Source organism: Notolepis coatsorum (genome assembly GCF_963971535.1).
Source record: "Notolepis coatsorum genome assembly, chromosome: 2".
In the NCBI taxonomy this organism is placed as follows: Eukaryota; Metazoa; Chordata; class Actinopteri; order Aulopiformes; family Paralepididae; genus Notolepis; species Notolepis coatsorum.
In genome coordinates this window covers 196,075,488-196,093,294 of record NC_140166.1, presented here as the reverse complement: position 1 = coordinate 196,093,294, position 17,807 = coordinate 196,075,488, and the positions used below count along the sequence as shown (strand labels likewise).

The 17,807-nt window shown below is 44.1% G+C and overlaps 1 protein-coding gene across 3 annotated transcripts in view; it reads right to left on the bottom strand.

Annotated features, from left to right (window-relative positions):
- abl2 (c-abl oncogene 2, non-receptor tyrosine kinase) overlaps positions 1-17,511 on the bottom strand; it is a 60,916-nt gene extending 43,405 nt beyond the window's left edge. For all 3 annotated transcript variants that reach the window (XM_084307518.1, XM_084307514.1, XM_084307515.1), the window contains exon 1: positions 17,131-17,511. In XM_084307518.1, coding sequence (XP_084163644.1) covers positions 17,131-17,344 — 214 coding nt within the window. In that variant the 5' untranslated portion in view covers positions 17,345-17,511. The remainder of the gene's footprint in view (positions 1-17,130) is intronic.
- Positions 17,512-17,807: the final 296 nt, after the last annotated feature.

Sequence of the window (17,807 nt, the reverse complement as noted above, 5' to 3'; positions counted from 1 at the left end):
TAGAGGGAAAAATCGTGATTCACATTTTAGCAAGAATCGCCCAGCCCTAGTGTCATCCACATAAATATCAATTCGACAGTCACTCAAAGATGAAACAATATCATTCATATAAATGGTAAATAAGGCCATGGTTAGACTAGTGTTTTTGTGGTCGTTTTTTGAATACGTTTGAATACGTTTGCTGTCCCTATTAGATAGAAATGCCGTTTTGGCAGGAAACGTTTTGGCCCTACTGAAAACGCTAAATTGTGTTTCCGTTTTGGAATAACACCAAAAACTCGCCGACAACGTGTTGTGTAATCTGCGCGGAGCCGTTGTTGCTCAACGCCCATGCACAGTAGATACCATCTGCGTGCCCTTCCGGTGACAACAGAGCTGTCCCAAATAGCTGCAGCTACCATGTGTTGTCAAGTTATTGTTATAAGGACCCCAGTCCAAGCTACAACAGTCTGCATTCCCTTAACAATTGTTTGTATTGAGCCGTATTGTATTGTACCCATTATGCAATATGTTAAATAAAGTTTACATCCATTCATTCTGCTAGCATTACCGATTGCATGAGCAGCTGGCTAACGTGAGCTAGCGTTAGCTATCAGACCCTGTTAGCTCAAGCTCCTCTTTCAATCTTAACAAGCATTAAACAAAATAAATGGCCCAGTCATCTATTCACTTTTGTTTAATACACAAGGTGTTGTCTCTAATGTTATCTAGCTACTGATAGCTACCGATACCATCAGTTTGGTGCTGGCTGGTTAACGTGAGTTAGCGTTAGCTGCTAGCCACAATGCTATACTGTTATACTGGCATATTCCATTCACGTTAGCATGTAGCTAACAATGTAGCTAACAACATTGCCGATCTTTTTTGAGACTAAACTATCCGCTCTTGGTGGTCACTTGTGTTGATGTTAGTTTTGTTTCATCAACAAATGAGAGGCAGAACACACAGTGAATGTATCCGTTTTGTTTATTGCACTTTTATTACACTTTGCTGAAAAATAAGTGCTGCATGGCATTTAAAGATGGCGGCTTGTTGACATTTTCTTTGCAGGAAGTGTATTGGCACATTCAAGTTCTGATTGATTGAAAATTGCCTTCATGTTCGCCACCTGCCATCTACTGCTTTGGCATTGTACTACATCACTGTGCTCAGGAGGCAAAACGAATGTCTAACTCTGCTGCCACTACGTTGCCACCTGGAAAAGCTAAACTCATCTGAAAAACGAAACAAAAACACCCTAGGTGTAACTCCAGCCTAAGACAGGACCCAGGATTGATCCTTGCAGGAGATCTTTTGTAATACGCAAGAACTCTGACTGGAATTTCCCAGTTTTCACACACTGAAGTCTCATGGTTACACTGGTGAATACAGCAAAGTTTTTGTTGCTGAATGATTACGTTTGCTGTCCAAGTTAAAAAGAAACACCGTTTTGGCAGGATAACGCGGTGTCCTACTGGCAACGCTGAAATTGTGTTTCCGTTTTAGATACTCGCCAAAACTCGCAGACAATGGTGCCATGTAATCTGGGCGAGCCGGATACGGAGCCGTTGTTGCTCAACGCACATGCGCAGTAGAGACCTGCACGGTTATTTCCAGTGTTTACAGCAGAGCTGTCCCAAGGAGCTGCGGCTACCATGTGTTGTCAAGTTATTGTTATAAGGAGCCCAGTCCAAGCTACAACAGTCTGCATTCCCTTAACAATTGTTTGTATTGAGCCGTATTGTACCCATTCTGCAATCTGTTAAATAAAGTTTACATCCATTCATTCTGCTAGCATTAACGTTACCAAGCTGCTAGCCACAATGCTATACTGTTATAATGGCATATCCCTATCACGTTAGCACGTAAGCTAACAAACTTCGCTGCTAGCCACAATGCTATACTGTTATACTGGCATATCCCAATCACGTTAGCACATAAGCTAACAAAATCGGCGACAATCTTTTTGTGAGACTAAACTCCGCTCTTGGTGGTCAATTGTGTTGATGTTAGTTTTGTTTCATCAACAAATGAGAGGCAGAACACATAGTGAATGTATCCGTTTTGTTTATTGCACTTTCTTTGCTGAAAAATAAATGCTACGTTGGCTAAATGGCTCACGCGAGGCATTTAAAGATGGTGGATTGTTGATTTTGAGCAGGAAGTGTATTGGCACATTCAACTTTTCTGATTGGTTGCAAATGGCCTTCATGTTTGAACTACATCGCCACCTACTGCCACCTACTGCTTTGGCATTGTACTACATGTATATACATCACTGTGCTCAGGAGGCAAAAACAATGTCTAACTTGCCTGCCATTACGTTGCATTCTGAAAAGCGAAACTGACCCTGAAAACGAAACGAAAACTGGCCATTAGTGTAACCGTAGCCTGAAGACAAATAGCTCTGAAACCAACTGCAAGTATTTGCATCAAACCCAACGCTATGTAGTCTATTTAAAAGAAGAGAATGCTCAACTGTATCAAATGCTTTTGACATAATGTGTTGTCACTTCGATCTCGACCTTTATGCAATGGATACATGAGCCGTTTTCCAGGTACTAGTGGGAACTATGCCTGTTTACAAAGAAAGATTAAATATGTGTTATTCGCTCTGAAATTAATGGAGAAGCTAGCCTGAGAAAAAAAGGATACACTGGCACTGAAGAAACATACATAAGTGTTATTTTTTGGACAGCCAAGTACAGTCAAGGCCATAAATATGACATATTTTTGCCTCTGTACACCACCACAAAGGACTTGAAATTAAACTATAATTGGTTGCAAATCCTTTGCAGTCAATGACAGCCTGAAATCTTGAACCCATAGACATCACCAGACGCTGGGTTTCGTCCCTGGTGATGCTCCAACAGGCCTCCCTGCTTGTTCTTGGGGCCTTTTCCCTTCAGCAAGTGAAATGCATGCTCAATTGGATTCAGGTCAGGTGATTGACTTGGCCATTGCATAACATTCCACTTCTTGTTCTTTGCCTTAAATAACTCTTTGGTTGCTTTTAAAGTATGCTTCGGATTATTGCACTGTGAAGCGCCGTCCAATGAGTTCTGAAGCATTTGGCCGAATATGAGCAGATAATAATTATTGCCCGAAACACTTCAGAATTCATCCTGCTGCTTTTGTCAACAGTCACATCATCAATAAATACAAGGGAACCAATTCCATTGGCAGCCATACATGCCAATGCCATACCACTAGGGGTGGGGGGAAAAATCGATACGTAGTAGTATCGCGATACTTTGCGTGGCGATACTGTATCGATATATTGATATACTGTATCGATAGTAATAGTTAGTAACGCGATACTATCGTATCGTGACGCAAGTATCGCAATAGTATTGTATCGTAAGGTCTCTGGCGATTCCCACCCCTACATACCACCATGCTTCACTGATGAGGTGGTATGCTTTGGATCATGAGCAGTTACTCCATACTCTTCTCTTCCCATCATTCTGGTACAAATTGATCTTTGTCTCATCTGTCCGTAGGATGTTGTTCCAGAACTGTACAGGCTTTTTAAGATGTTAAGAATCTGGTCTTCCGTTTTTTGAGGCTCACCAATGGTTTACATCTCGTGGTGTAAGTGAAGTCTTCTCTTGATTGTCTCAGATACGCCTGCCCTACCTCCTGGAGAGTGGTATTGATCTGGCCAACTGTTATGAAGGGGGTTTTCTTCACCAGGGAAAGAATTCTTCCGTCATCCACCACGGTTAATTTCCGTGGTCACTGATAGTGAATTGACCTCACCAGACAACACTAGATTTCAAATGCAAATACCACACTTAACTCTAGATATTTTATCTGCTACTTGTAAATTAAATAATGAGGGAGTAACGCAGATCTGGCCATGGAACAGCTGAGCAGCTAATTGTATTTCGGTCCCTTAAAAAGGGGGAGGCACATAGAAATGGTTGTAATTCCTACACCGTGTTCACCTCATTTGGATTTAAACACCCTCAAATTAAAGAGTCTGCACTTAAAACACATCGAGTTTAATTTCAAATCCATTGTGGTGTACAGAGCCAAAATGATGAAAATTCAGTTGATTTTATGATATTATGGACCGACTGTATTTTCAGCTGTGAGGTTCATCTAAATCACCTGGAGTTTGATATATCACAAGAAACTACTCAACCCCCGACTTTCTTTAACTGAGTGAACTGTGGGCGGCACGGTGGCACAGTGGTTAGCACTGCTGCCTCACAGCAAGAAGGTCCTGGGTTCGAACCCCAGCAGGGGGTGTGTGGAGTTTGCATGTTCTCCCTGCGTGTTCACATGGGTTTCCTCTGGGTACTCCAGTTTCCTCCCACACCATAAAGACATGCATGGTAGGCAGGGACTACAGATGAAAACTAGCTCATTAGCTAATTCTGGCACATTTACATTGATGTGGAAACTGAAGATGTTGATTAATGTGCACTGTCCCTGGGTAATTTTTTTTTAAATAAACTTAAACACTCTTAACATTGCTCGTCTGAAAACGTCTTTCGTCCGAGGTGCTCATTGATCCTCTCCAGTTGATTTCCTGGTATCAACGGAATACAAGAGTTGAATGAAAACAGAGGCATGGCTCACACTGGTCACATGACCATGAGCACCAAGAAGGAACCTCGCATATGTATTGTCAAACAAATTACCAGCATCAGCAAAATGTGTATTAAAGGCTAAGCAGATCTCCTTCTGTTCAGATATTAAGCAATCGTTAAATTTGGCATGTGTAGGGTAAAGAAATAGCCTTGTTTTTGTTAGAATTCACTGCCTTCCAAAATTCTGTGGGATTTGAATAAGAGCTAGTGATTAAGTCCAAATAATAGTTTGATTTGGCATTCCTCACAGATTTTGCATTTGTTTCTAATTTGTCTAAATGAAGACCAATGGGATGGATTCCAGAGCGTCTGGCAAGTGACCAGGTTCTCTTCCTTTCCTTAAATAAAGATGACAATTCTTGTGTAAAGCAAGATGGCAGTGCCAACCAGTGTCATGCTGCAGCCTGCAGGACATCCAGATTAAGGCTTTATGGCTGGCTGGCTGGTCGGCCGGAGGGTGATTGCATTAAAGGAATGGACAGGCTAGATTATCCCCTGGAAGAAAGACACTCAATTACAACTCCACTAGCACAGAGAGAGAGATAGACAAACGGAGTGAGACAGAATGTGTATATCAGTGTGAGTTTGTATATTAGCCTGAGTGTGTGTGTGTGTGTGTGTATATATGCATGCATGTTTGTGTGTGTGTTTGTATACGTCTTGCAACTAATTCTCCACCCAGAAGATAAGCAGCAGTGATAATGCAGGCAGTCGAGGATTGATCCTGGAAACAAAACACCACCAAACAGACTCTGCATTCACTCCCACTGCTGAACCAGCACAGCTCAACTCTCGTGCCGTGCACGGCACGCACACACGGCTTGATATCAGATATTAGTATTGGGGAAATTCTCCGTTTTAGCCTGGTATACTATCCACCCAATATCTTATACCAGTGTATCCCTCCTCAGAGTAAACACTGCAATTCAGCTGATGGGTGTAAAGAACATCTCTTTACTGTTCACAGTACTGAAAGCCGTCAGATGCAAATGGCAGTTGCACGGTTGCACCATCTGTGCCCCCAACATAAGAGATACTAATCAGCCACAAGCTCTTTAATTAGTGCTATGATCTGAAGAGAGCTGGGGGCTAGGGGGCAGAGAACTAGGACAGTAGTATGGTCTGAAGAGAGCTGGGGGGTAGGGGCAGAGAACTAGGACAGTAGTATGGTCTGAAGAGAGCTGGGGGCTGGGGGGGGGCAGAGAACTAGGACAGTAGTATGGTCTGAAGAGAGCTGGGGGCTGGGGGGTGACTAGGACAGTGGTATGATCTGAAGAGGGCTGGGGGCTGGGGGGGGGACTAGGAGAGTGGTATGATCTGAAGAGAGCTGGGGGCTGGGGGGGGGACTAGGACAGTGGTATGATCTGAAGAGAGCTGGGGGCTGGGGGGGGGACTAGGACAGTGGTATGATCTGAAGAGAGCTGGGGGCTGGGGGGGGACTAGGAGAGTGGTATGATTTGAAGAGAGCTGGGGGCTGGGGGGGGGACTAGGAGAGTGGTATGATCTGAAGAGAGCTGGGGGCTAGATAACTAGGCCAGTAGTATGATCTGAAGAGAGCTGGGGGCTAGAGGAAGAGGACTAGGACAGTGGTATGATATGTGTACTAGAGGAAGAGGACGAGGACAATGTAGTATGATCTGAAGAGAGCTGGGGGCTAGAGGCAGAGGACTAGGACGGTAGGGGTGTAACGATGCATCGATTAATCGAAATGCATCGATTCCAATGTGACGATGCAACTGCATGGATTTGAATGTTAGAATCGATTATAATCGAAATTTATCAAAAAAAAAAAAGAAAAAAATCTTTTACTGTTTTTTTTTGTGTATTGTTTTTATTGACCTATAGTCCATTCATGCTGAGTGAATCAGTTCCCCCAGCCACATTTGTGTATTCAAAATGTTTTGGGGAATTAACTGATAGAAAATTAATCGAAAATGAATGGAATCGTGGTCAAATGAAGAGATTTCATGATGCATTGAATCGTTGCCTGAATAACCGCAATCGAAATTAATCGTTGAGGTCGCATCGTTACACCCCTATATAGGATAGTGATTTTGAGGAGGATAGACGAGAGGCTGGACTCTGGAGTACAGTCACTAGTGCACAACCAGGGCTGAAAAAAGCCTAGTATCTTAGAAAGAATAGTGGCCAGTTTTTTTTTCTTCTTAACATTTTTATTTGTTGAAAATTCCATTAGGAGGCAATCTGAACTATTAGAACTAGGGCTAAACAATTAATATGTGGTTAGGCTATTATAAATCAGGCCCATATTTGAGGAAATGGGCATCGGCTGATGCCTGAGCTCACAAGGCAGACAAACGGAAGACGTCTGCAGGCAGCCTAGTCAGCGTGGGTGCTGGGGAAGGATGTTAGCGCTTCCCCTTGTGTCAACTTCTCCATTCTCCAGGCAGACGTCAGTGGGTGCTGTAGTGTGGAACAGTGGGAAACTTAAAGTTGCCAATATTGGCTGCTGGATGTTAACGTTACCCGAGAGAAGATTTAAATTTGTAGCTATCAAGATCAATATATTAAATTGTCCACTCTTAATAACATAAGCATTTATGATAAAACACAAGATACTTGTGCGCTAACGACGATATGGATAAGCAACCATTGAAGAAACCCAATCCCATTCCAAAAAGAAAGTCTAACATGCCTATAAACTATGGAATTACATAATACAATTATATCCCATTACTAATAACAGTGCCCAAACAACATTGCCAGCTTCAACAGACCCATACAACACAACTGCCCACCATTTCAGAAAGCATGCGTTTGTTTATGTCAAGGTTTACCTTACACTGCCGTTTTTTTTTAATTTATTACAAACTTGTTTAGTAGGCTATATTTTAATGGCAGCATGCAGTTCACTAGCGGTTAACCGGGAAGGTTAATCATGCATGTGATAAAATCTTCATGGTTGATACAAATGTATTGTTAAAACATGGCTAATCAAAAACCATTTAGGTCAGGAGTTCAGTATAGAGGACTTTCTCTGGCCAGGAGAATGGGTCAAGCACCCATGACTTTCTGTGAGTTGGCTTCTTAAGCCATTGCTGGGAAAAGGGGGAGGGACGATCAGGTGAGGGGAAAGGACAAGGAGGATACAGGGGGGAGGGACGACCAGGTGAGGGGAGAGGACAAGGAGGATACAGGGGGGAGGGACGACCAGGTGAGGGGAGAGAACAAGGAGGATACAGGGGGGAGGGACGACCAGGTGAGGGGAGAGGACAAGGAGGATACAGGGGGAGGGATGACCAGGTGAGGGGAGAGGACAAGGAGGATACAGGGGGAGGGACGATCAGGTGAGGGGAAAGGACAAGGAGGATACAGGGGGGAGGGACGACCAGGTGAGGGGAGAGAACAAGGAGGATACAGGGGGGAGGGACGACCAGGTGAGGGGAGAGGACAAGGATACAGGGGGGAGGGACGACCAGGTGAGGAGAGAGAACAAGGAGGATACAGGGGGGCGGGATGACCAGGTGAGGGGAGAGGACAAGGAGGATACAGGGGGGAGGGACAACCAGATAAGGGGAGAGGACAAGGATAGAGGGGGGACAGACGACCAGGTGAGGGGAGGACAAGGATACAGGGGGAGGGACAACCAGGTGAGGGGAGAGGACAAGAAGGATACAGGGGGAGGGACGATCAGGTGAGGGGAGAGGACAAGGATACAGGGGGGACAGACGACCAGGTGAGGGGAGGACAAGGAGGATACAGGGGGAGGGATGACCAGGTGAGGGGAGAGGACAAGGAGTATACAGAGGGGGGGTAGGTGTGAGCAAAAGGCTTTGAAGGGAACCAACTTCTACCAGTATACCGGTTCAACCGTTATACCACCCTCCCTCTAAAAGATACCCAACATTAGTTACAGTCAGTTGCATTTGCTAATGGGCTAGAGATAGATTCAACAAGTGGGTGTTGTCTGGGAACTGTCCATCTGTTAACAACTTATTTGACAGGAATGAGAACAGTTCTTTCTTGTTACACATGGCACAACTAAGTCCTCGTCGACAGAAATGTCGCTACTCGTACTGGCTTCCATGATGTATAGATTAGCTACCAACAAATCTGACTTGGTACAAGAGTTGAGGAATCCTTCAGATGGCAACGCAGGTGGGTATGTGGAAGATTTGTGACAAAAAAAAACGTCCAAATCCCCCGCGGCTGTCTAGCACAATAAAAGCTTTCCCATAGAGCTCTGCATGATGTTTGAAGTGCTGCATTCTCAGCTTATTTGCTGTCTTCTTCTGTGTTTTCTTCTCATGGAACAACAGTAAGTTATTTCGCTTGATCGATGCCGTCAGAAGTCTGTCATTTGATTCAAGCACAATCTTCCTGAAATTGTTGTACTGCTCTTGTCCCGTAGACTCGAGTTGATGGACAAATACGACAGCAGCCGCAGACTCACACACCTTCTTGTCTAATGTAAGCAGGTCTTTACTGCCCTCCTCAAATGGATTCCCATTGCTCAGCAACACCTCTATCAGGTCTTTGGCATGGCGTTGAAATCCATGCTGAGATGCAGATCCTTCCTTGTGATGAGGACGTTCACAATCATCGTTTGTTCTTCACAATCAGCTGTTGTTTACAGTTCTCATATCTAACTCTAGTTCTCCACATATTTATCGTCTCATTTGTGTGAAATATAATATATGCTCCAATCATGTTTATTTGATTTGTATTCAATTACTAATTCATGAAAATCTAGGTATAGGCACCAACAACACCATTCTAGGTTCAATAGAATAAAAGTTATGAAGTGTAATTAGAAAAAGATACAGAAATTGGCAGCCATCTTTGATTTTTGCCATACCAGAATATTCAAAACATCAATATTTGAGCTCCAGTTGATTCCTCACACAGTATTGACTTAAAAATAGAAATTATATTACACAGCAATTGTGTGAAAATTAAGACCTTTTCAACAATTCATGATTTCAAATTGTGGCCATTTTGGAAAATGGGCAGAAAATGTAGTTAAATTCAAACTGGTTTCTTGACACTCAAGCTAAAATTGTTCTATACCCTCTATATCTTCAAATTAGAAGTGAAAAACGAAACTTTTGCATCAATTTGAAATTCAGGGCTAGATCGTATAGTCTACCCAGATTATAGAATGGGTAGAATACAGTAAGGCTCAATACACACAATTGTTAAGGGGATGCAAACCAGAGAAAGACTTTAGTCTTGTTTACACCAGGGTCGGCCATTTTCAATTTATAATGAATTGTAAGCAGGGTGCAACTAGCACCGTGCAATCCATTCTTTGTGGATCTAGCCCTCGAGTGTCCAGGCACCCCACTACATGCCTTTTATGGGTGGATGTCGAGTTTACTTGCAGTACCGTTACGTGCCACAGTCACTTCACAACACTTGAAGTTCATTGTGACTGTGGAATCGATATATTCGTGGTACCTCTGTTACACTGGCACAGTGTTTAATGAGAGATAGTAGTGGATTCAATACACCAAGCTAACTTGGCACAGTGTTTAATGAGAGATAGTAGTGGATTCAATACACCAAGCTAACTTGGCACAGTGTTTAATGGGAGATAGTAGTGGATTCAATACACCAAGCTAACTTGGCACAGTGTTTAATGAGAGATAGTAGTGGATTCAATACACCAAGCTAACTTGGCAGTGTTTAATGAGAGATAGTAGTGGATTCAATACACCAAGCTAACTTGGCACAGTGTTTAATGAGAGATAGTAGTGGATTCAATACACCAAGCTAACTTGGCAGTGTTTAATGAGAGATAGTAGTGGATTCAATACACCAAGCTAACTTGGCACAGTGTTTAATGAGAGATAGTAGTGGATTCAATACACTTGGCACTGTTTAATGACAGATAGTGGATTCAATACACAGTGTTTAATGAGAGTAGTGATTCATGGAACAGAATCTCCGCTCTATCACATTGTTGTCACCTCCAACGTCACTTGGTAGATGATATTTTATGTGATCTCTTAGATCAGTGGTCACCAACCCGTCGATCTTGATCGACTGGTCGATCTTTGAGACCTTCCCTGTAGATCTTTCCATGAAAAAAAAAACTTTAATTTTTTTTTTTAATCTTTCCCTGAGAGTCCACATTACAGTTCTACTTTTGTTTTGATGTGAAAAGTGATGCTGCACTTAGCACTGACTGAGAAAGTACACATACAGTTCTACTTTTGTTTTGATGTGAAAATGATGCTTCACTTAGCACTGACTGCACTTAGCACTGACTGAGAAAGTACACATTACAGTTCTACTTTTGTTTTGATGTGAAAAGTGATGCTGCATAAGATGACTGCACTTAGCACTGACTGAGAAAGTACACATTACAGTTCTACTTTATAAAATGCTAATTGTAAATATGTTTGTCAATGTTAATAATATGAGAAAGTCCACATTACAGTTCTACTTTTGTTTTGATGTGAAAAGTGATGCTGCATAAGATGACTGCACTTAGCACTGACTGAGAAAGTACATATTACAGTTCTACTTTGACGTTTTAATGTTGGACCAAAGCATTGCATGTAATTAGAATACAGGCAGATAAAAGTAATTTAGTTTAAAGTACAATCTTGGCTGTCTTTTTCTCTCAACGCTTCAATAGGTAGATCTTGCCTTCACCAAAAAAAAAAAAAAGGTGATCTTGGGCTTAAAAAGGTTGGTGACCACTGTCTTAGATGGACTATTTGGCTTGTAACTGAGTCCATCAACAAATATATGCTCCGGGAAAGTTTGGGGAAAGTTGTGAAAAAGTTCATTTCGAGGCCTGTACTATAACCCTCATGCACCCTGCTGTAAACATTTGTCTAATGTCCTAAGTCACCATCATCTGTTCATCATGTTGATGACACATCACTCCCATCCTAAATGACAGCAAATCTAATCCCATTACTGGATAATGTTAAATAAAGAATAATGCAGTTGAATGATGTTGCTTCTGACATAATGTACTCACTGCTCTCCCTTAAATACTAGTAAAGTTCTTAAATCTACAACATAAGCCAATGTATTAAAAAAATAAATAGAATGTTGATCTACTTTTTCTCCCCCTTTTTCTGTGATTTTTCTCCCATCCCAATTTCCTCTCGTGTCAATTCTCCCTCCCCTGTCCTGATCGTTGCTCGCATGTGCCCCCCACTGGCCGGTCGTAGGGAGGATAGAAGCCCATCACATGTCCCCTCCGATACATGTGGAGGCAGCCAGTCACATCTTTTCACCTGCCAGCGCGGATTCTCATTGGTGATGAGTAACGTGTGGGAGGCTCACACTGCCCCCGCCATTTTCCTGTCTTTGCTGTGCAGGCGCCCTGACCGACCTGTAGGAGTCGCTGTTCACAACGACCAGACTACCACCCTTCGACTCCGCTCCCGCTGACTCTGCCAATTGAGTCAGTATGACGGCCGGTCCAAGCCGGAGGCAACGCCGACAGCCGGATTCGAGACCGGTGTCTCTTGCGTTGGTGACGAGCGCAATGTCCGCTGCACCACCCAGCCGCCCGTATTTTTCTATTTTCATTAGAATTCATAAAAAATCTTTTAAATTAATCTAAAAAAGCACATCTGCCTTTATACATCATTGGCCGCCCTGCTCTCTAAATATTATCATCGGCCATTGAAAAACCAATATCAGTAGACCACTACAATTAATTGAGATTTTATAGAAATTCCAATCATTTCTGGTGCAATATTGACATATGCGGCTGCAATATTTGTTAAAATGTGAAATGTGTGACAAAATACCACTCGAAATGAAGTATTGTGGTGCTGGAGAGATGTCCCAGCTGTATTCTACAGAAAACATATTTGTTTGGTACAGATGCCTGCAAAATTAACACGATCATTTTAATATTTTCAACTCAATGGAAATGAGAATAATGAGGCAAAAATTATCATTCCCTCCAATATCATATTGCAAGTGCAATATCAGTCAAAATAAACCACAATGGTTTTCAACGACAACGTTCTTCAGATAAGTGGCTGTGAGGATGAAAGCAGAGGCCATAGCTGGTGCCCGAGGGAGAGGCATGAGGAGCAGGCACCACACACTGAGGTGAGAGGGGCAGGAGCCAACTGCTGCTGAGGCTGCTGTAAGACTACAGAGGTAGCAGAGGCTTGGGCTGAGGCATACATTATTAAACAAGCAACCATTATCGAGAATACACACAGCTACATAGCTTTCCGACATAAAACATGTTCATGAGAAATGTAGGGTAGGCACGAGTGTGCATGCATGCTGATGCCAACACACAACAACAACAACAACAACAAAAACCACACACATACTCCCAAAACACCCCCGTCTACAGGAGTAGCAGGGTAAAATCATCCATGATCACGGTCAGTACCAACTCCATTGATTTCTAGTCCAAGTTTTGGATTTATTTCCACCTAGTAAGGCCACTGCTCCTCCTGGTGGTGAAGGTGGTCCACTAGGAGTGGGCAAAACCCCACGAGAAAGATAGAATCACCACCCCAGGACATCAACGTGTCTCAGCCACGGCTGCCACAGCCTCTGAAACTCAATTTCCCCTGAGACAATATATATATTGGCCACTATGTGCCTGATCCTGGCTGCTGGGGCTTTTTCCACATATAGCGAATTGAAAAGTGGATTTGTCTCTCATCATCTAATCAGCTTAGGACTTTGGATTCTGGATCCAGGCATCTCTGCAGTCCTCCGGGCAGCTTTCACAGTGCTGCTAAGATTCAGCTGGCTCCACGCTCGCTCCGCCAACGCTGCTGACAACAAACACTGTGATCCTCTCATCCGCCCCAATTTCTACGATCTGAGGAGGAGAATGAAAATAGACGGACCAATCACTCCACCAACATGATCACGATTAAACACTGAGGCTCTCATAATCACTCCCGTCGCCATGAAGACGGCTTCCAAAATACTCTTAACCGTGAACTGCTATGGTGGAGGGCAGCGTTGCGCTTCAGTCAATGCAGCAATCGGAGACCATCTTGCAAGAAAAAAAAAAAAAAAAATAGTGTTCCGCATTATTATAAGCTCCATCAGTATCGACTGACAAGAAGCATGCGTAACAAAATAATATACCACAGATAAACTTTCAATAGAAAGTTTCAATAAAACACAGTTCAAAAGGCGTATTTCCCAGCAGAATCAACCATGTGGGCTCTGTGAAATAGCAGAGGGCTCTCCCCCCACTGCAGTGTGTATCAGATGAACCGTCTGCAGCGATGGGGATCTCTGAATTCCTGACTAGGCTAAAGGGGGCTAGAACGCATCAATAGGCCGCTGTCACCCTCTCACCAATATTGCACCTCATGCGATACCGCTAGACGTGACCGACCAGGCTCCCATTGAGTCAGCAGCACTGAGGTGGTCTCTCTGAACCACATCTACCCTGTTCACTCTGGGCTTTCTAGCTGGGCTGGCTGTCTGGGTCGAGAGAGAGAGTCGACTCAGGACTGTTGAATTAGTGATGAGCTGAGGAGCAAAACGACAGGGTGACCCGAGTTGGGGACGGGGCGCTGCCTCACCTTGCCTGGAGGGGACAGACGGAGAGAGAGTCTCCTGGAGAAACACACGGACATGGAAAGATACTCCCGTTACCGAGGAGAGACGCATGGGGGCTAGAGGGGCCGACAGGCAGATCTGCTGTTGATTCACAGAAATTGCGGCATGTCTTGCCTGTTGCCTTTGCCCCCCCCACTGTGACTCACTGGTTTCAGGCACCAATAGAAACTCTCAATGTTAGTGGAAGAATGTGCACAAATTCCACACAATGATCCTCACTGAGGAAATAATCAATCAATCAATCAAATGTATTTGTATAGCACATTTAGACATGACACTTGTCAACCAAAGTGCTTCACAGTAAGTCGCATAGCTAAAAACAAAGAAAAGTGCTAAAGTATAGAATAAACAGAAAATATAAACAACCAACGGACAGGAAAGCAACACATGATGCATGCACACACACCTTGGACGGCCTGCTTCTTTCTCAATTCCAGTGTAATAGTAATTAAGGCTGAGACCACTTATCGATTTACAGATAACTGTGTGAAATCCATAAGTGGCGTCACGTATATATATATTATTTTACGTTAGTTCGTGTGTGTGATAATATTTTTTATAAAAAAAATTAATATATCGATTTTTTTATACGTATATATATATATTTTTTTATAATAATAATAAAAATCGATAATTTTGTCCAGATTTATCGATTCTTCCAAATGGCATATCGTCTCAGCCTTAATAGAAATCACCATTTAGTTCTGCTTCGTATTCATTTGCGAAACCTAAGAAGTAGGCTAGTCTATTACAAAATAGGATAAAGCTGGATTAGGCCAACCGTTCAAACGTGTCAATCCTTCACAGCATTAAGTAGGAACGATTCTGAAATCACCCTCTGCAACAACAACAAAAAAAGAGGACATAGGCCTTAGCTGTCAAATAACAACTCCATGGTAACCCCAGCAATCAAATCACTACTTCCTCCCGGCAAGAACGGCAGACACGACATCTAAGCCAGGCGAGCGGAGATCATCCAGTAGCCTCATCCACCGAACACAGACTATCTCAATGAGACTCGTAAAATGGCTTCATAAAAGGATTCTCAAGGTCCTGCTGTTGGAAGTGCAAGGCAACGCTGTATCATTACTACTATAAATATACCTGTATTAGACAGGCTCTTTAATGCCAGTGGTTGACTGAGTCACTGAGTGCACAGTCCCAGGCCTCTTCACTTACAGTTATTGTTCCATTATGTTGTGCATTGAGAGGTAGCAGAGTGGCTGTGTGACTGGGCCCTGGCTGCTATAAAAAGGCACTCCTGCCCTGACAGTGGAGAGAGCAGAGCAGACAGTGAGTGGTGCTGCACTTTGCAGATCTATCCGTCTGTCTGTGTGTATGTGCGTCCAACTGAGGTTTACTGTGATTATGCGACAGCCAGAGGCAGAAGCGTGTACCATTCCAAAGTAATATAACCTTCCATCTGTCCTTGTTGCCTTCAGCAGCATGTTAAGATTAAGTATGGGACGTGGGTGGAAACTAGGCAGTGAGCTATGCCAAGGTATCCTCAGTTGTCTAATATCTGTGCAGTGTGTGTGAAGTGTGTGCACAGGAGAAGGCACATTGGAGAAAACATGTGAGAGAATAACTTTCTGGAATGGTTTGCTTTTCAGGCAGGCAGCCCAGGTCTCACTTGGTCCGCTATTGCATCAGAGATGGACAGCAAGAGTTAAAAACAGTGCAAGCTATGCTAGTTGTGGATGTCACAGACACGCTGTGACATTGCCTCCCATAGGATGGTTGGACAGACAGAGAGACAGACAAGCCACCCAGTGAAGGAGCCCGGGCGTCCCGTCATCCACATCACTTGTGATTCCAGAGTGAGCTTTGAGTGACCCTGCCTCAGTGCCTCGGGCAGTAGACTGGGGATGGGAGGCAGTCCATTCAGAGCACACACTAGGTCATTAGGACAATTTCTCCATGGTTCACACAGCAAAGAGATGGATTGTGTATTATTATCCACGGTTCACCGGACAGATAATGTTTTAATCTACAGCCAGGGGTCAGAGGGAAGAGTGTGCGTGATACAGGAGCTTCGGTGTTGGATGGGCTGCTGATTGATACTCTCTTTGTCATGAAGTTTCGGAATCTCTTAAAGGGGACAGAGAAACACAACTCTACAAAACAATTGATCTGCCAAAACAGACAACATTGAATAAGTTATGCTAAATACAAAAAGGAGAACACGTGCTCTGGGTGTTAATATAAGCACTTCATAAACAATTTAACTAAACTAAACTTGCTGTGACTCAACCTGTGTGGGCACTGCATGATAATAATTGCATGCCAATAAGAGTGACTCCAATTATTCACAAAGATCACAATATGGTCAAAGGGTGCAGTGAGCCAGTGTGTGTTGTAACTGTAGACATTACCAGACAGACAGTGGTTGTATAAGTGAGCATGGAACCTCTCCAGCAGTGTAATGTGAGCCTGTTGTAGCTGCTATAGTGAGTTAATGGAGTGGAATTGCTACTCCATCCCCAGTGGCAAAGAGCATTGTTTACCAAGCAAACTATCACAAAAGAGGGGTCGTGAACGTGAACTAACCACACTGCCATGTCCCCTAGGCAGGGCACTACAGCTGTGCAAGTCTCAGCCCTCTTTCTTCCTCATACATAGTCACCCGGCCCTCTCTCTCTCTGGGACCCCCAGATCACATGCAAAAACAGAAACATACAAACACACGCACGCAACTGCTAACATTACCTTGGGATGTCGAAAGCATGCTCTCTTTAACCAAACGGTCTATAGTCTACCCAGACTAACCAACGATGACAATGAAGACAACTGGATGAGAGACAACAACACAGCACGGATGGCACCGTTGGTTGGCATGGCCCTTTCCGCTAACGCGTCGTTGTCAGAATAGCATGGACTACAAGAAGCTAGCGACCGCTAATACAGAAGCAAACACAATCTCAGTCCAACTAAAAACTGATTCCCACCTCCTCACCATCAACCAACCCCACAACCCGTTTTTATAAATGAGGTTTCTCGTTACCTGAATGTTGTGTGAATATATTGATCCCCGGGTCGGGCGCATTAACCGCAGCAGCAGCAGCCCTGCCTGGCGGCGTCCCCCCGGTGCTGCAGCAGGCTTCTCGGGGTCTCCTCCCGGCGCTGCTCCCCCGGTTACCCTTCCCTTGGTGCGGCTGCGGTGGTTGTTGGAGTCCGGTCGATGTGCCCTCACCGACGCGGCCTACCTGTTGTCCCATCCCCGCAGTTTGGTGTAACGACGACCGGGACTAACGTGAGCAAACCCCTCCTGCGCACTGCTGGTTCACATCCCCCAACTGGAGCGGGCCTCTTCCGAATAGTCTTCCTCCTCAACCCCCCTCTTCTTCGCCGACTCGTCGCTAGCTTCCTACTAGCCTGTGTTAGCTTGCTGGCTAGTAGCCACTTAGCCAACGTTAGCACAGCGATCAGTGTGTGAAACCCACCCACCCTGCGGCTCAAACAATAAAGCCAAAAAGCCCCAGAGTATGACAGTAATCGACTCGTTTCCAGCGATCCACGGGATCGCCGGGCTGTGGTTTCTGGTGCCCAAAGTCCGAGATTGTGTAAAAATACAGACCGTTTCAGGATCGTTTCGCCGTGCTCCGGCCACTGCGCGCCCCCTCTGACGCCGCCATCTTTACCGCAGAATAGAACGAGATGTGTGTTGCAACAAGGGGGGGG